Source organism: Anabrus simplex, chromosome 3 (assembly GCF_040414725.1).
Source record: "Anabrus simplex isolate iqAnaSimp1 chromosome 3, ASM4041472v1, whole genome shotgun sequence".
Classification (NCBI taxonomy): domain Eukaryota; kingdom Metazoa; phylum Arthropoda; class Insecta; order Orthoptera; family Tettigoniidae; genus Anabrus; species Anabrus simplex.
The window spans coordinates 373,268,074-373,288,257 of NC_090267.1; the positions used below are offsets into that span (position 1 = coordinate 373,268,074).

A 20,184-nucleotide genomic window follows, 5' to 3' on the forward strand; every position below is an offset into this window, starting at 1 on the left:
TGCATGAGGCATGCTTCACGAGTGGCACGTTCAGCTGCCGCCAGTTCTCTCGCTGGAGAAAATGTCAGCAAGTGCAAGAAGGTTATGTGGCGTCACATTTAATAAAAGACTGGGTATCAGCACTTTGACCTATGTTTCTAATAATGCCCTCTTCTAAAAGCAACAGATTCATGATACAGAAGTTTGTGTGACTTTATTACCATAATGGTGTTGTATCAGACACAGTCCTACACTCCTAACTCTGTGCCATTTACCTTCTCAAAGAGGAATGATAGCTTTCTCAGTTTAAATGATTTGAGGCTACATGATGTAAGAAAGTGTGGTGTAAAAGCAGACAAAAGTGTTGATGTTATTTCACTAATGAAATACGTCAAAACTGAAAATGTTAAGTGGTATGTGAAAGTCATGTCTGTGTGTAATGATTCCCTAGATTCTGCTAATGCAGCATGTGAAGATGAATCAACCTGATTTTGATCAATGATGCATTTGAGTATTTCAAACAAGCAAGACACACAATGTCTACATCTCTATTATATACTTTGTGTTCTGTTTTTTGTTCCTTTTCTTTTCTTTTAGGTTTAGAGAATCATTTTGTAAATGAAATTAGGAATAAAAGTTGTTCAGAAAAAATGTTACTAATTTTATAACATTTCAACTATTTGTTGGGGAAGTGGGGGGGGGGACAATTACCATAGCCTTAATACCATAGTTGGAGAGAGCACTGTAACAAAATTCTCTCGACCCTTTACGCAAAAAGGACGAAAAAGGTGAATCTTATCTTATAAATAAAGTTGTTCGTGTCTGTTTGTCTGTTTGTCTGTTCCACCATCACGTCGAAACGGCTGGATAGATCTCAACCAAACTTCATATTTAGAGTATACTGACCCCGGGGAAGGTTTCGATATGCATATCATTTTAAAATCTTTGAAAAGACGGGGGTTTTATAGGAAAACCGGTTTTCCTCCATTTTCTCTTATACTATTATAGGCAAAATATCGAATTTGTCGTTTAAGGACGAGACAAAGCTCAATTTAATCCTCTTGACGCAAAGAACAAAACTCGGTAAACCCTACGGGCCCGAAAACCATGTTTTAAAGCCCTAAAACCAACCGTTACGGAGATATTGGCACCACACTACCCCTGCTCTAGGAATCGGATAAAGAAATGAACTGCCGTAACCATAGCAACATCAGCTCCAGGATTCTAGAGCAGCGAGATTATGCATGTACGTTTGGACATAGCTGTCAACCAAAATAGGTACAAATAAGACTTAATATCTGAAAAAAAAATACTGTTGTGTAACGCACTCATAGGACTCCTTTGGGCGGGAATGGAAAGGGGGTGAAGTACGAATGTAAAAATCTTACTATATATAGAAATGGAAGTGTGTGTGTAAATGACACATCTCCAACTAAGCCACTGGAGCAATTTCAACCAAACTTGGTACACGTATCACTTACTATCGGGAGACGAGCACTGTGTGGGGGTTAAGCCATCGCTAGCGCCCTTAAGGGAGAGGGTCGGGGGGGTTAGTTACAATAATAATCGAAAATAGTGTCGAATTCATAGTTTTCGGGGTCGCTGAGTTGAAAAGCAATACTCTAGAATTTTTTAAAGTCCAGCCCCCTTTTAGGTGGGGAGCAAAGGGTGGGGTTGGGGGTGAGATATAGAAATAATTAAAAACAGTTTCGAATCCATAGATTTTAGGGTCTCTGAGATGAATAGTATTACTCCGGATTTTTTTTGCAAATCCAAGTGGGGAGCGAAGGGGGTGAGATATAAAATTAATCGAAAAACTACATATAAATATTATCTTCTTCTTACTATATATAAAAATTGATGTATGTGTGTGCGTGGGTGTGTGGGTGTGTATATGACACATCTCCTCCTAAACCACTGGATCAATTTCACCAAACGTGGTACACTTATCAATTAGTATCAGGAGACAAACCGCGTGAGGGTAAGACACCCCTAGCACCCTTATGGGCAGGGGGCGAGGGGGTGATTTAAAAATAATCTTATAAATAAAGTTGTTCGTTTTTGTTTGTTTGGCTTAAGTGCGGCCAGTATCCAGTATTCGGGAGATAGTAGGTTCGAACCCCACTGTCGGCAGCCCTGAAAATGGTTTTCCGTGGTTTCCCATTTTCACACCAGGCAAATGCTGGGGCTGTACCTTAATTAAGGCCAGGGCCGATTCCTTCCACCTCCTATACCTTCCCTGTCCCATCGTCGCCATAAGACCTATCTGTGTCGGTGCGACGTAAAGCAACTAGCAAAATAAAAATAAAAATAAAAATGTTTGTTTGTCCCACCATCACGTCGAAAGGGCTGGATAGATCTCAATCAAACTCCATACTTAGAGTATACTCACCCCGGGGAAGGTTTCGATATGCATATCATTTTAAAATCTTTGAAAAGACGGGGATTTTATAGGAAAACCACAACGGTTTTCCTCCATTTTCTCTTATACTATTGATTTTCTGCAAACTCTGTGGACCGTATGTGAAAGGTCTCTTCATCATAAACAACTTTCGTTATGTTCATAATTTGCCTTACTCTTCAAATGACGGAGAAATTTACTATTTTCTGCCGATACCATGCTCGGCATTGAGTGACCGACAGAGCGATAACGAATATATGGGTTACCATGGCAACGTCTCTGACTGCTTGCCAGCAGGGAAGTAACGTATTGCCATTTTCCTCATCATTCGTTTAAATTCGTGGTTGTTCCTTGGGTAGAATGCAAGAGAGTCGTCAATCCGCCATTCTGCGGGATATTGGCGGAATATCATTGGAGGTTATAACCGTCCTCGAATAGCTTAAGTAATAATACAAATATTCATCTTCTTATCTGATTACCTAAGAATCCCTGCGCCTAAATTTCTCTCCGATTACCGCTTTCTTATATCCATAACTCACACCGGCATAATTTATTGAGGAGCATTTGATTTTCCAATACATTCACTTGGTATTTATATATTTGTTATAATCCATTTTCTATTGATTTCAACGTACTAAACTGTATTATTTTCTTTCTTAATTACCACGTATGTATGCGAGTGCTAATCCCGAATGCTGTACACTCTTTCCTTTGAGGATATATTCTAAGCTATGCAAATGTATAACTTTTGGCCCAGGAAAATTCCGAAATATGGATGCAATTTTAACGGCGGTGCAGACCTTAGTTTCGAGGTAAATGGTGGCTAATCAGTAAGTCGTATCACAAGTCACAAAGCAAATGGCGTTTCATTTTGGAGAGATCTACAACTTTTGTCCTATGACTTTCCGTCGTATTTCTATCCCTAATACATTAAATACAAGTTGATTTTGTACGTTTACACGTACATGACATTCGGCACGCACATTGACATGACGATTGGCAATGTTATAGCCAAATTTTATGATTCTAGCTGTCAGATGAAAATCAAAAATATAAAGTAGCATCCAAAAACTGTACAAGATTTCACCCCACTCAATGACTAACTCAATCTAACCCATGAATATAGGAGATACGAGAAGATGTCATAGGACCAACCATGTAGAGCACTGAAAGGGGCGTCTGATGGTGAAGTCCGTTTGTAGATACGTCGTACAGTTACAAAGCAGTAACTATCGAAATAAAGGTCTGCACTTCTAGAGTGTGTCTGTACATTGACAATTTTGGCGAAATTTCTGTACAGTTATCCGTTTCAGGTGTAATAATGACCATCTGCATATATTCAGTTTTGGTGTCTGTCTGTCTGTTTGTTTGTTTGTTTGTTTGTCTGTTTGTCTATAACTTGGAAACTACTGGATATATTTCCACCAAACTTGATATTTAGAATCCACCTGTCCTTTGGTAGGTTTTAGGGCAAATATTGTTTCTAAATCCCTGAATTGACTGGGGGATTATACGAAACCGAAACCGTCATTTTGCATTCTCACAAAATGTAGACAACCAAACTTAATGTAAATTTACCTGCCTTAATGGAAATTCATTTCTAAGCCTTTTTCCTCACGTGCATCATTTCAATCCGAGGATTAATAAGGGAGATATCATTAACGGACCGTTTTCCGGTACAAGTCCCACCGGACTTAACTCAAGAGCGGGTGCGTGTAAAGCGTATGTTTTACAACTTGAAAACTACCGAGGATATTTGAGTCAAACTTTACATTAACATCCACCTGTCAAACGCTACGTGTTAATCGTCAATAACATTTCATGTACCCGGAATGGAATGGCGGTTTATAGGGAACCGAAATGGTGATTTTAATCTTACACAATATATACAGTACAAGACCAACCTGACTGGAAATCGACCAAACGTGATGGAATTCCATCTCTAAAACTTTTTTTTCATGTGCATTTTTTCGAGAGGAGGATTAATAAGGGAGATATCATAAACGGTCCGTTTTTTCGGTTAAGTCCAGCGGATATAGCCCACAAGGTGTTGTACGTGGAGCAGGTTTCTTATTTATCTATGTAAATAAAATCGTAACTACTGTGTGCCTGTACATTGACTATTTTGTCGAAATTTTCGTACAGCTACACGCTTAAGGGGTAATAATGATCATCTGCATATTTTTTGGTTTAGTTTCTTGAAAATCCTACTTTTTACACTTCTCACCGAAAACCCAGATTGCGGCATAATCTGCCAGTCGAGAAAGAAAACTGAAATTTGGCAAAATTTTACGCTTTAGTCTGTAACGGACGGAAAACTTCCAAGAGCTTTAAATTTTTCCCTTTCTATCCCGAAGAATATCGAAATATGGAGGCAATTTTAATGATGGTGCAGACCTTCGGGAAGTATTATCACATAACGGATGGCACAATCCCCGTTCAATTTGGAGTGATCTACAACCTTGGTCTTACGACTTTTTGTCGTATTTATATCCATTTTACGTTTGATTTTTCTCTATTTCTCGATGTTAAGTAAAGTTGTACTTTTCACATACATAATTCATACCTTCCATCACTTAGAGGAAAGATAGAATCATCATACTCTACACGAAAATTGGTCCACCCAGTAGCCATATGTGAGCCAAATGCTATGTATATAGCTGTCACTTAATTATCCGAAAAGCAATGCAATGTGAGATAATCTTACACAAATTTTACCCTATTCCAAGTTTCTAACTCAATCTGACCCATGAATAGATGAGATATCATAAGACCAGCAATTTAGGCCGCTAAATCCGGCGTCTTATGGTACAATCCTTTCTCGATATGATGTACCGTTTAGAAGCAGTTAATCTGTAAATGAAGGTCTGCGATATTGTAAACAAGCACATACTTTCGTATGTCGAAATATATATATTCACTGATGTCGATTTTGTAGCGATCGAGAAAGGGTGTGTCTGCTATTGTAATCAGTACTCCGAACACCGACTATGACTGGCAGTAGGAATGGAGTCCTTCTCCAATTCCTGTGTAACTGGCATTAATGAGGCAGGCCTACCATTGTAATGAATAATTCACTTCTCGATTTGACTTTCAGAAGGCAAGGGAGCATGCAGCATACAGTCTTTGGCTGTAGGCAAGCGTTCCCGCAGTTATAAACAGATGTACCCATCTAAAATATGACTGGCATTAGGCATACTGGCCTGCTATTTTGATGGAAACTCATCAACTTGGTGTGACTGGCAGGAAGCTGGCTGGCAGTTGGAAAAGGGGCCTATTTTATAATGATAACTGCACAATTCAATTTTGACTGGTTGTAGGGAAGTTTCCTGCCATTATAATAAAAACTCCTCAATTTGTAATATGTCTGGAAGTAGGAAAAGGGGCTGCCATTGTAACGGAAACTCCCCAAATCGATTGTGACCGCGCAGTAGGCAATGGGGCCTGTAATTATAATATAAACTTCCCAACTCGATTGTGAATGGCAGTAGGCAAGTGAGCTTATCGTTATCATCACAAATCCGTAACAAGCACTTTACACTGGAAACAACGTATGGAGACCTCTCCATATTGTTTCTCGGATAACGCTAAGAGACATGCTATTTTAAAACAACCTTATTTACTGCATGTACAGTATTTACTTCAATATTCGTATACAATGCAGAATACCGTAGCGAAGCACGGGTACATTTGCTAGTATTAAATAAAGAATAAACTTAATGGTTTTACCTTTCTTAGCTGACAAATTTTTTGTTTTCTTTTTAGGAATTTGTTCTTAATTTTAGTAAGTTTAGGGATTTTGGAGAACTGAGGTGGGATAAACTGCCACTTTTGTTCCTCTATAGTGGGCGATCATGCTTGCCTAACTCCCTGATCAATTCTGATGTATGGCAAAATATAATATTCCTGCTCTTCATGCAATAACAGCGTATAAAATGAAATTTTAAATAACTCTGTTTTTCTTATTAGCTAACAGATCATTAAAATTCTTTTGGAAATGCATTTCCTGGCTCTTTTAAATGTCCTTAAATGAAAATCAGATTGATTCCTAATATTACTTTTAACTCAGAACATTTATAAACTTCAAGCTTCTGTTTCTCAAGATAACGTAAGTCTACTTACGCTGTTATTGCATCCAACTCCTCAAGTTCTTCTCTCCTCATTTGGCTAGAGTGCCTCACTAAAGCACCACCACCCGTTTTTGCAGTTTCCTTATAACAGTATAGACTTCAGTGGTGTAATTCGAGTATTCAAACAACCTCCACGGTGTTTGGTTACCAGACAGGCAATAAAAAAATAAATGTCAGACTGATTGGTTCAGAAGGTAGTGTGCTACCTTCTGAGCCCAAGTTGGTGGGTTCGATTCCGGTTAGGCTCGGTGGTATTTGATGGTACTCACATAAATCACATTTACGTAGATTTACTAGCATGTAAGCTAACTCCTCTGAGACAAAATACCGGCATCTCGGAATCTCAAAAGACCACAAACGAAATGAGAGCGATATAAAGCAATACATTCTTTTCATCTTCTTCTTCTACTTCTCCCTTTTCTTCTAATTATTATAAAGCGGTACAGCCAGCTATTGGCTACGAGTACATATGCTATCGACCTTTCTCCGACCCTAGGCTTGCACATTTTTCCATTACATTCTCGTCCGAGGTCTTTCAACATTTGGCTCCTCTGTCGTTCACCCACTGTTATGTTTGGCAGTTTAGCAGTTTTTCCTAAAATATGCAGCTTTTATTATAAAACTTTATCTATCTTGAATTTCGGCTGGGATTATGCTTCCTTCCTCTAGATCTTTGTGCATCTCTTTCAGTCTGCGGGGACGGATTCTCCATTTCTTCTGAAGCACAAGTATCTTATATCGTCGTTTGCGCCTCGAAATACCGTTTCGTGACAATGCTGAGGGGAGTAATACTGACCCGCAGCACATGCATCACTTAGAGCGATTTTTTTTGCTAGTTGCTGTACGTCACACCGACACATATACGTCTTATGGCGACGATGGGATAGGAAAGGGCTAGGAGTGGGAAGGAAGCGGCCGTGGCCTTAATTAAGGTACAGCTCCAGCATTTGCCTGGTGTGAAAATGGGAAACCACGGAAAACCATTTTCAGGGCTGTCGACAGTGGGGTTCGAACCTACTATCTCCCGAATACTGGATACTGGCCGCACTTAAGCGACTGCAGCTATCGAGCTCGGTGAGAGCGAAAATTCATACATGTAGTTCATTCAGTACTGAACCTTATATGACATAATCTTTCTGGTCATTCTAAGCTGAAATATGATCACTAAAGCCCGGATTTTTATGCAGTAACAGATTAGATGGTTTCATTTCTCCTTCATCTGTTCATAAAGGTTACGTTAATTATTATTAGAGTACAGGTCATGAGATAAGCACTGAGACTTACCTTAGGATACCTCAAGGATCGCATCTGTGGATACTTCAGCCGCTGCTGTAAACTGCCGTACCATGGGTACCGTAGCTCTCCAACCAGACTATCGTTGAAGGAAGCGAACAGAAGAATCTTTCCGTCCGGTGAGAACCACATCGCACTGGGACTGTGCAGGATCTCCTCTGTGAATGCAAAATAACAGACATTCTAGTGAGTTAATACTAACCCTAGACTGTATACAGGGTGTTTCAGTAAAAATAAATAGGAACTATGGGATATTGTACTGAACATTATAAGGCAACTTACGGAGATATAAGCTTATTACTATTATTGTTTCCGGGATTATGTTCAGCTAATTTTTACATGTATATATTTAAATTTAGTTTAGGGATATTTGAAAATGTGCTTAAGAACTTTGTACTCCGATATCATGCTTGCAATGAAGTTATTGGCCGTCATTTTTGAGACTATAAACTGGTACGTTAACTCCGATTTGTCAATAATAATTATGGTACGGTACAGTAATAAGTGAAGCTGATGTAGGAACTAAATGTGAAAGCTGCTATAAGCTTCTACACTCCACTAAAGGAATGTGGACTAATTTACCCGCCGTCCAAAATCAGCGTGTGTGCAAGCGGCTATAAACTTCTTCACTCCACTGAAGGAATGTGGACGACTAATTTACCCGCCGTCCAAAATCAGCGTGTGTGTAAGCGGCTATAAACTTCTTCACTTCAGTAAAGGAATGTGGACGACTAACTAATTTACCGGCCGTCCAAAATCAGTGTGTGTGTGTGCCAGCGGCTATAAGCTTCTTCACGCCACTAAAGGAATGTGGACGGCTAACTATTTTATTGGCCGTCCAAAATCAGTGTGTGTGCAAGCGGCTATAAGCTTCTTCACGCCACTAAAGGAATGTGGACGGCTAACTATTTTATTGGCCGTCCAAAATCAGTGTGTGTGCAAGCGGCTATAAGCTTCTTCACGCCACTAAAGGAATATAAACGAGCGTCCACAACCGGCGCGTGCGCAAACCGAAGAAAATAAACGGCGCAAATTGGACCAAAGGTAGAAAAAAGACCACAGCAGAACAATGGAGGAAATATCGGTGCAATGAAAGGTAAACATATTTGTACCGGGCGAGTTGGCCGTGCGCGTTGAGGCGCGCGGCTGTGAGCTTGCATCCGGGAGATAGTAGGTTCGAATCCCACTATCGGCAACCCTGAAGATGGTTTTCCGTGGTTTTCCATTTTCGCACCAGGCAAATGCTGGGGCTGTACCTTAATTAAGGCCACAGCCGCTTCCTTCCAACTCCTAGGCCTTTGCTATCCCATCGTCGCCATAAGACCTATCTGTGTCGGAGCGACGTAAAGCCCCTAGCAAAAAAAAAAACATATTTGTAAGTGCTTTGTGTAGTCCCAAATCTAATAGGCAACTAATAATAATAATAATAATAATAATAATAATAATAATAATAATAATAGAATATATATTTCAGTTTGCTTTACGTGGCACCGACACATATAGGTCTTACGAAGACGAGGCTAGCAAAGGCCTGGGAGTGGGAAGGAAGTGGCTTTAATTAAGGTACATCCCCAGCATTTGCCTGATGTGAAAATGGGAAACGACAGAAAACCATCTTCTGGGCTGCTGACAGTGGGTTTCGAACTCGCTATTTCCCGGATGAAAGCTTACAGCTGCGCGCTCCAAAACGCAGGGCCAACTCGCCAGGTAATAATAATAATAATAATAATAATAATAATAATAATAATAATAATAATAATAATAATAATATTTAAAGACCGTACGCTTTTTAGAACATGAAGATATCTCATACAAGGGCTCTGAAATTCCAACCGACTGTGCCGGGATACGATTTCATAACCTAGAGCATAAAAAAACCTAACTAACTACGTTATGCAGGCGGTAAAGAAACACCAGAGAAAAACAACGAAGACAGCTTTTCAATAGTAGCGTCAAATTATTCGTATAACGTTATAACTATCACAATTAGTTACTTCCCGAGAACTAGAGTTAGCAGGCTGATTGTCACGTAAAGCGAGGCAGTCCCCCTGACGAGGTTGTAGTTTACATTTACTCCCCACATTGCACACATCGGTGGGACTATTCACACGGAAAACGCTTTGCCATGGAGACTGGTAGAATATATAAGAACTTAATTCAGTTAATACATGGCGCTGCTGCTATCAGCTCTGTGTGCAATGATATGCGGCAGGTTATACTCAGTACTGAGCTGTATATTTTAATCATATACTCTCCGCTCAAAGCGCTTGATTTCGCTCGAGTATTAAAAACTCTATCAAGCGGATGAAAAAAACGATATGGTAACTAATATTGTTGCAGCCACCTAATAGAGAAACGTTAGTCAAAGCGAGTGTGGTATTCATCACACTTCAAAAATAAAGAGAGATATGCACTGGATTAACCACAAAGAGTCGATTTACACATACAAAAGAGGTTCTAATTTTGTGTAATAATACAGAATCGAACAGAATAGAATAATTTTCTTGCAGTTGACAAATTCGATCATTTATAGGGTCTTCCTTTTTGCTAGTTGTTTTACGTCGCACCGACACAGAAAGGTCTTACGGCGACGATTGGACAGGAAAGGGCTAGGAGTTGGGAAAGAAGCGGCCGTGGCCTTAATTAAGGTACAGCCACAGCATTTGCCTGGTGTGAAAATGGGAAACCACGGAAAACCATTTTCAGGGCTGCCGACAGTGGGGTTAGAACCTACTATCTCCCGAATACTGGATACTGGCCGCACTTAAGCGACTGCAGCTATCGAGCTCGGTCATTTATAGGATCGATTGACATGTACCATTTATTGAGCTTATCAGACTATAATTATGTAATAGCATATTTTGGCTCAGTGAGGAAAGCAACTGGAAATTATATTACTTCGAATTTCCCATGCACGCCTCAAAATTGACGGTCAGGCAACATAAATGGCGTCAAATAAAACAACTGCTATTTATCTTATTATTGTAAATACGGTATGTGGCAAAACGTACAACACTGCAATTATTATTGCACGTTCGGTGTCCACTTTTCCCTAGAAATGAAGTATTTATTTATTTATTTATTTATTTATTTATTTATTTAATAAAATAGTTCGAATTATTGTAAATTTGGTGAAAATGAAAGTCTACAGCCTATGTCCAGTTATTCTACCGGGTAGGAATGGAATGAAGTCCCCATCTAGCGGCGAGGATGGGAACTGTGCCGGCTGCCGAAGTCTGTCGGACTCCTCTGGGGCAATGATTAACTACTGAGAGATAAAATGATACTGGAGAGTGTTGCTGGAATGAAAGATGACAGTGAAAACCGGAGAACCCGGAGAAAAACCTGTCCCACCTCCGCTTTGTCCAACACAAATCTCGTATGGAGTGATCGGGATTTGGACCACGGAACCCAGCGGTGAGATGCTGGCGCGCTGCCGCCTGAGCCACGGAGGATCCCTGAATACTTTTATTGTGGGTGACAAATTCGATCACTTGTAGGGTCGATTGGTGTCTACTTTTCATTGGACTTGGGAGACTGCATGTAGTAGCTCATTTTGGTTCAGCAAGGAAAGCAACGGGGAATTATAGCACTCCTCATTTCCCATGTAGGCCTCAAAATTGAGAGTCAGGCAACATAAATGGCGTCAAATAAAACGGCACTGAAATTATCGCTCACCTAGTGTCAACTTTTCCCTAGAAGGGAAGTATTTATTTATTTATTTATTTATTTATTTATTTATTTATTTATTTATTTATTTATTTATTTATTTATTTTATACAACAGTTCTACATATTTTGAATTTAGTGTTGTGTTAATTTCTGCAATTATGGTTCTTACAACAGAGGAGAAGGTGTTCATCATGGAACATTATTTCCAGTCATGCGGAGTGGGGCGTCAGAATGGGTCGAATTTGCTTCACGTTAAAGAACATTGCTAAGTCCGACTCGTTGGCTGAAAGGTCAGCGTACTGGCCTTCGGTTCAGAGGGTCCCGGGTTCGATTCCCGGTCGGGTCGGGGATTTTAACCTTCATTGGTTAATTCCCATGGCCTGGGGTCTGGGTGTTTGTGCTGTCCCCAACATCCCTGCAACTCACACAGCACACAATAACACTATCCTCCACCACAATAACACGCAGTTACCTACACATGGAAGATGCCGCCCACCCTCATCGGAGGGTCTGCCTTACAAGGGCTGCACTCGGCTAGAAATAGCCACACAAAATTATATTATAGAACATTGCGAAGAGCAGTTTCGGTTAACAGGTTGGAACGGACCTTCATTCACTGACTGAAGCAATTCCTGTCGGGTGTGTTATTCACAAGCTGTGAAACTCGTCTCCGGTCCCTCTCAGTCAGGACCTTTTTCCGACCACAGTTCAGACGTCGTGTTTCGTGGCCACGTGTAATACACCACTGCCTGTAGACAGGTTGGATAGTCCGCTGCGAAACATCAACAAATTCAGCAACTTCACGAATCGTATGGCCATGGGCACGCCCTAACATGATACCCCGATTTTGTCACTCTGTCACGTGTTGACGTACCCTGTTCTCTTGAAATATCAAAGTCTCACTGATCGTTACTGCCTTATGCTCAGGTAGACAGTGCGTGTGCGGTTGAGCACGGGGCTCGTTCGCTGCGCCACCTGTACAGGCTTAACGATCCATCTGTGCATGCGCATTACGATGACTAATTTTTGTCCTGTGAGCTTATGAATCTAACAACTTGGTTTCAAACATCTTAATGCCTTGATATCTTCCAATAGCCATATTAAACCTACAACACATATATTTCCGTATATTTAAGGATAATCCAAGTATAGTGCCAGACCATATTCGAAGAACGTCTTCATTCCTCTTCCATTACAATTAAGGTACACGAAATTGAATTAAAATTTTCCCGAAATGACGTAGGTTTAGAATAAAATAAAATAAAATCTGACCGATATTACGATTGAGGATTTAACTGAAAATAGATTACATAGTGCAAATGTTTAATGAATACCTGTCATGAATGAATAAATGAATGAATGGATAGGTGACTAAATAGGAAAATGAATATTTTTAGTACTTTTACGAGGAAATATTAATTTATACTATGCAACTTAAACTTACCTTCGTAAAGCCAGTCTGGGACGCCATAGAAGATAACACCAGGCTGTCCCTTATGCGTGACCTGATATACAGTCTTCTCGTTAGCACGCGGCCTGTAGTAAATGTTATTGCGGTACACGAAGGCAAGGGCGTTCCCTCGAGTGGACCAAACTGCCAGTTGAAGTAGCGGGTGACTTGTGTCATCGTCCATGGGTGGCGTTAGCTCCGTCGTGTGCCTGGAGCAATGGAAGTTATTTTATTATTGACATTTGACCCACTACACTAGCATATCATAGCTTAGCACGCACACACACACACACACACACACACACACACACACACATATATATATATATATATATATATATATATATATTCTCTCTCTCTCTCTCTCTCTCTCTCTATCCAGTCGAGCAAACATACAACTGTTATTCTATCTTTTAGGACCTGCTCTTACTCACTGCCGCCTTTAGAGCAACAGTACTTGCAATGACAGTGTAACGAACGCCAGGGGAAATATTTGTGAATAGCATCAGATGCTCATCATCATCATCACGATCATCATTATCATCATTATCACCATGATCATCATGATCATCATCATCATCATCATCATCATCATCATCATCATCATCATTTTCCAACGCCACTTTCCCGGGTGTGGTGTACAAGCGCTCGCTATCTCCTTCTGTCTTCATACATCTTCTGTTCCAGTTCATACTCCCATTTGAGTCCTCTCTCCTCCACATCTGATCTTACAGTCTCTATCCATCGTTTTCTTGGCCTTCCCTGTGGTCTTGTTCTTATGAGATTAAGGTCAAAATATTTTTTGGCAGGTCTTTCCCTGTTCATTCTAATTATTTGCCCATACCATTGAAGTCTACGTTTCTTTATGACGCTGGTAATAGGAAACTCGATACAAGCTACTTTCCTATTCACTTCATTTCTGACCTTGTCCTTGCTGGTAGTTTAGTTCATGGTTATAATAAATCTCATTTCAGTTGCTTGGATTCTGCTGAAGTCTTTGTTTAGTAGGGTACATGTCTCTAAACCGTACGTGGGGATTGGTACGGAGTAAATGTGGTACATGGTTGTTTTCGCTTCTTGTGATATTTTTCAGTCCCAGAGAAGATTTCTGGCTTGACTGCAGAAGTCAGATGCTTTCTGTATCCTGCTGAGTATTTCCTGCCTAACAATGTTGTATTTCGAAATTGTGCTTCCGAGGTACTTGAAGTGGGAAGATGATTCGATGTTTACTCCTTCCAGAAATATGTTTGAGCTTGTTCCTTCCTTGCTGATGATCATTTCCACTGTCTTTGTTTTGCTCATCTTCAATCTAACATTTTTTTGAATGTATTGTTCCATTCGTTAAGTTTCTTCTGAACTTCAACTTCTGTCTCTCCGCATAAAAGAACATAATCAGCAAATATCAGGGCGTTTGGTTCACTGTTCATTTTCTCGATAGATTTTATGACCGTGTCCATTACCATTACGAACAGGAGTGGTGATAGGGCACTTCCTTGTTGGACATCTCTCTTTGTTTCGAACCATTTTGATCGTCCGTTGCCTATCTGGACACTGCTACAGATACTACTACAGATTAAAAAAATGGAAACTCGTGAACCAGAAGCAAACAAAACACAGAACAGGAAACTATCGTTAGATTTATAAAATCTATTTGTGGCGTTATAAATTACGAACTTTGCCCGATTGATTTTTCTTTATATTTTGTCTTTATCGAACGTGCTGTCAGCACTATTTTTACAATTTTAAACAATAGTTTTCGGGAGAATTCTGGCTTGGACGGGTGCCAGACAACCTCATATTTGACCTCAAAGATGATTCAGAAGTTCAACCAATCCACAGTCCAAGCGATTGTCAATAATCCTTCTCTATGAGGCTCTCTTTGCTTATATTAATGAATTAATCACATTCTTTTGCCATTCTACATCCCGTCACTGAATTCTCCTTCAAGATTACTGTCGACTGAAATTAGACCAATGCACACGATATTTTGGGAATGAGAAAACCACGTTTCTGTGGTTCAGATTTCACGTAAAACTGTAGCTCTTTGCTAAGATCACGATATTTACAGTCAATTAAAACGGCAAACTTGATTACTTGCTTTTGTGAAATCAAAAATAATGTGTAGATGTTTCATGATGAGAGGTGTATCTTAATTGCTTCAGAGAAGCAATATTATCTGTTGTAATTTTTTATAATGTTTATACAGAAATAAATCATTTTTAACACTTTGCTAAAATAAATTAAATATTTAGTTAAAAACTTGTAATAGTCCTACAGTGTATATTTACCTGGCGAGTCACAAAATTCACACAACAACACACATTGAAATACTTCGTTAGCAGGAAAGAAGTGAGTAGAAATACTCATTAAATCAGATTATACAAACCCTTTAACAATGTTGCTGCTAGTTGCTTTAGGTTGCACCGACACATATAGGTATTATGGCGACGATGGGATAGGAAAGGGCTAGGAGTGGGAAGGAAGCGGCTGTGGCCTTAATTAAGGTGTGCCTGGTGTGAAAATGGGAAAGCACGGAAAACCATCATCAGGGCTGCCGACAATGGGGTTCGAACCCACTATCTCCCGGATGCAAGCTCACAGCTGTGCGCTCCTAACCGCACGGCCAACTCGCCCGGTCCATTAACAATGTAACAAGGCAACAGCAACAACTCAAATTTCGTATTTTAACCATGATCACCTTACAAGATTTAGCAATATGGAATAAAGGACAAAACAAACGTGAATAACTTTGTTTTCCTCAATTAATTAGTACAAAAGCTAATGTGATATAAATTTGACACTCGAGATTCAGAGTGTTTTCTGCATATGACGCAAGACAATGTGGTAAAACGAGAAACAGAAGTTTTTGATGAAATTACCTCTATCAAATGTATATGTGAAGATACTGTTTTGCAAATGACTTCAAAGAATCTACAGTAATCGTACACGAATTTGCACAATCGCAGAAATGTATACATTCATTAGGCCTATCGAATTCCGTGAAAGCTCAAGACAGTGCCTAAGAAATTCGTTCAGTCAGGTCTGACCTGTCAATGTATCGGCAAGAAAGAAAAAGGGATGAGCCATGGAATGCACGGAAATGATAGTCTATGAGTAGAATTTGACTTTTGTATTACTTTGCTAGTAGAATTTAGTAATTATGTACTCTGCGGCTTTTTGCACAGGAGTGAGACCAATAAAGAAAATAAAGAGTTACAAACGTGTAATATTGGCCAAAAAATTCTAATCATTTTATGCCTCTCTCCTTCTTAAGAAACAATGAAAATCTCTGACTGTATCACACCATAGCTCGGAAGATTTCTATAATTTTAATACCATTATTATCATTCATAATTATAATTTTCTCTATCTTAAAGAACGTATCTTCCACTTCATCTCATTCCGAGTTCGAAATGGGGAAGTATATTAATTCTAATACCAAATTTTCGATCTGTGCGGCGCTTCTACATCAAAATCTTGTCGTTAATATGATGTATATTTTCGCGCATTTCTTGTCCATTCTTATAATACCATTGCGGACACATTGCGGCTTGAATTGACATTTTCCTAAGATAAATATTACTGATCATGGATTTCGGATACCAAGAGTTCGTGCGGAATCTGCCCAGGTCACTAGCCTTCACTAGAAATAGAGCTTACGAAAATCAGAGAGTTGGAGAGCTAGAAGAACACTGCTGAAAACTGAAAGCTAAAACTGATCAAGTCTTCATAGGAAACGCGGATTAGTCATTTGTAAAATAAAGTGATAAGGGAAGTGAGATTTACTTACAGAGAAAAATAAGAAAAATACATTGGAGCCCTGTCAGCAAAGTACAAAATTTATATCGAGTGGTGGATTGTTATAGAGGCCTGGTATTTGGAGCAAGAGGCACCCTCCCTAGTCAGACATCAACTTTATTACAAACTTCGAATGCTCCATTCTGCAAAATAGAAAAAAAGTAGTAATAAAGATTCTGAGGGACTCTCTACAAATAATTGATTTTCATCGATACATGAAAACGTGATTGACATTCCTCGCCCATCCCCTGGAATGAAAGGAAGGTAATAACAGCATTGACAATTATAAAATTCTACTTTTTGATGCTTTTAAACTCTATTGAAATTGTAACCTGACTGTATTCCGGATTCGAATTGGAGAACGGACGATTTATTATTTCTTTAATAAATCTCTTTCTCATTATTATTATTTCTAATAATATGATAACTATTTAAACTTCATTTCATTCCCTAATGTAATTGAGCTAACCTGTCCATTCGCTAATCGTTCCTGTCAAGCGTGTCTTTGTGCTCATTAACGTATCCACATTTACCTGGAATATTAATTTGTTAACGCGCGTTTGTAGTTGCTTGTCACGTGTCCAAACTAGTATATCCCTCTTATTTTAAGCTGACAGAATAATCCACACATGGGCACTGGATGCAGTGCAGTAATCACAGCAGGAGAGACGTGGGCGACTCTACCTCCGGTTTGTGCAGTTGAGAGGAATATTGTTGTTATTTTATGTGAGGCATAATAAATTTCATGCTTTTTTTACGGTAGCTGAAACTTTTTACATTTTAATGAGCATGTCTCTTCTGTTTGTTTTCTACTTTCAGGCTATCATTTATCAAAAATATATTGTCCAGTGTTTGTTTCTTGCTTCTATTTTACAATTTGCCTTAGGTCGCACCGATGCAGGTAGGTGTTATGCCGACGATGGGATTGGAAAGGGCTAGGAGTGGGAATGATGCGGCCGTGACCTTAATTAAGGCATAGCACCAGCATTTTCCCGGTGTGAAAATGTGAAACCAAGCAAATCCATCTCTCGAGCTGCCGACAATAGGGTTCGAACCCACCATCTCCCTAATGCAAGCTCACAGCTGCGCACCCCTAACGGCACGGCCATTTCGGTCGGCTTGAAACTCCTTAGATGTAGATGGTACAAATGGGTACAAAGAAAAATTTACTATCTCTTCAAGTATAGAGTTTTATGGTCGTTTACCATGGAGTTTCTATCTCTTCTCTCCCTGCCTTGACGAGCGTACGTCAGGGGTGACTAACGCACAATTAGTTGTGTTGAGGTCATACTTCTGCTGTGTCCGGCTCCATGGCTAAATGGTTAGCGTGCTGGCCTTTGGTCACAGGGGTCCCGGGTTCGATTCCAGGCAGGGTCGGGAATTTTAACCATCATTGGTTAATTTCACTGGCACTGGGGCTGGGTGTATGTGTCGTCTTCATCATCATTTCATCCTCATCACGACGCGCAGGTCACCTACGGGTGTCAAATCGAAAGACCTGCACCTGGCGAGCCGAACATGTCCTCGGACACTCCCGGCACTAAAAGCCATACGCCATTTCATTTTTACTTCTGCTGTACAGGGTGTAAGGGGAAGTTATACAGAAAGCCTGAGGGTTATATAGGAAGTGTATTTGCTACAGTATGGCATAACTGTCAACGTCCTGCTATTGCACAGAAGGAAAAAAGTCAGTGTTTTTCGTTTTGGTTTACGACATACGCTTGTTTGTAAACACACACGTACTCACTGCATACGGGTGACCGTCAGACAAACTAACGACTGTGTCTATGACACACAGAAGTGTTTGTGAACACGAAGTTAGATAATCATTTTACAATGGCTTTAGGTCGCACCGACAGAGTTTTTACATAAGGAAATTTGATGAAATAGCAAAGGCAAAGAGCAAAGTAAAGTCTTCTCCGTACAGGCCATAAAGGGGTGGAAGGTAAAGGCTTCCACTACCCGTAACCTCGGCACTTGATGGGGTAGAGTGGTTAGCTCTACGCCCGGCCGCCTTTGCCCCCAGGAATTAACCTGGTACTCATTTTTGGTGTAGGCTGAGTGAACCTCAGGGCCATATGCACCTCCGGAAGTGGAAATCTCATTTCATAAATTTTACGACTTCCTGACGGGGATTCGAACCCATGTCCTTCCGGGTGAACCGAGCACACCTTTACCACCTCGGCCAGGCAGCCCCTAACTTGATGAAATACAGCACTTTTATATTTAATAGCTGTGGCCACGACTTCGAACGCGTTGAATTTTCTTTTTATCTTATAAAGATTCCTTGTTAATTTTCGTCAAAATCTTTCGGCGACGATGGGATATGAAAGGGTAGGAGTGGGAAGAAACCTGCCGTGGCCTTAGTTATGGTACAGTCCCAACATTTACCTGGTGTAAAAATGGGAAACAACGTAAAACCATTTCAGGGTTGCCGACAGTGAGGTTCGAACTCACTGTCTCCCGAATACAAGCTCACAACTGTGTGACCCTAACCACATGGCCAACTTGCTCGATAGTTACAAAATCAATTCGAGTGCTTGTTGTGATTCATTTTTACCTACTTCCAGGTGTATTTATCGCAACAGATCACTTGACCTTACGACTGGAGGGACCTACAGCATACAAAAGCAATCCACTGTACTGCGCCGCATGTTCTTACCTATTGCATTACTTTACATAATAGTATGTGTTTTACAACGTATGTACAATCACAGTACTTCAGTATGTACGAAAACTAAGAATGGTTTTCACATATGCCTTGCGCTACAACTTTCCCTTTATCCCTGTATTTTTTCTAACAGTTACATCAGATATATCTGAAGCCATCTCTTTTGAGTTTCGAATCAGTCAATTTTTAATCGCTCTAATTTCGAATAAACAAATTTATAAACTATCTGAAAAGGAAAATATATGGTAACAGAATTATACCTGAAAAGTTATTCCTTTATTTAAAAAAATACTTTTGGCATACAGGAAAACTTTTACCGTTATAAATTAAATGTTACACCTCTTAACTTTCTCTCATATAGAAACATTGTCACATATAATATGCCTATCGCTTCATTCCACTACCGAGTCCCTCCATAAAAATTCGTGTGTCCCAAAAAAGTGTAAAAAAATATAATAACTGACGTTGAAAGGGGAGCTTCGAGCATGCGGAGGAATTAATGTTAATGTAACTCGTGACCGCGACGTGATTGCTCATACCGCGAGCTGTCAATCGAATCGTCGACGCGATATATATGAAAAAATATTTGTGAATAAATTTGACTACGTGCGTGAATAATTGTGAACATTCTGAATCAAATTTTTCCAAATGTCTCAATATCTTAATAAGAAGGTCCAAGTCTATCACAAACGAAAACAAATTAAAAGAACGAGTCCAAGAGAAGTGAAAAAATACAAAATATTCGAGGCTGTACTGTTGACAACACCGGGGTGAGTTGCGCAATGAAGGCC

The 20,184-nt window shown here is 39.8% G+C and overlaps 1 protein-coding gene across 1 annotated transcript in view; it reads right to left on the reverse strand.

The window, feature by feature from the left end:
• LOC136866814 (inactive dipeptidyl peptidase 10) overlaps positions 1-20,184 on the reverse strand; it is a 1,081,356-nt gene that overhangs the window by 186,295 nt on the left and 874,877 nt on the right. The window contains exons 6-7 of the mRNA XM_067143919.2: positions 12,919-13,133; positions 7,795-7,961 (exon numbers count right to left, since the gene is read on the reverse strand). Coding sequence (XP_067000020.2) covers positions 7,795-7,961; positions 12,919-13,133 — 382 coding nt within the window. The remainder of the gene's footprint in view (positions 1-7,794; positions 7,962-12,918; positions 13,134-20,184) is intronic.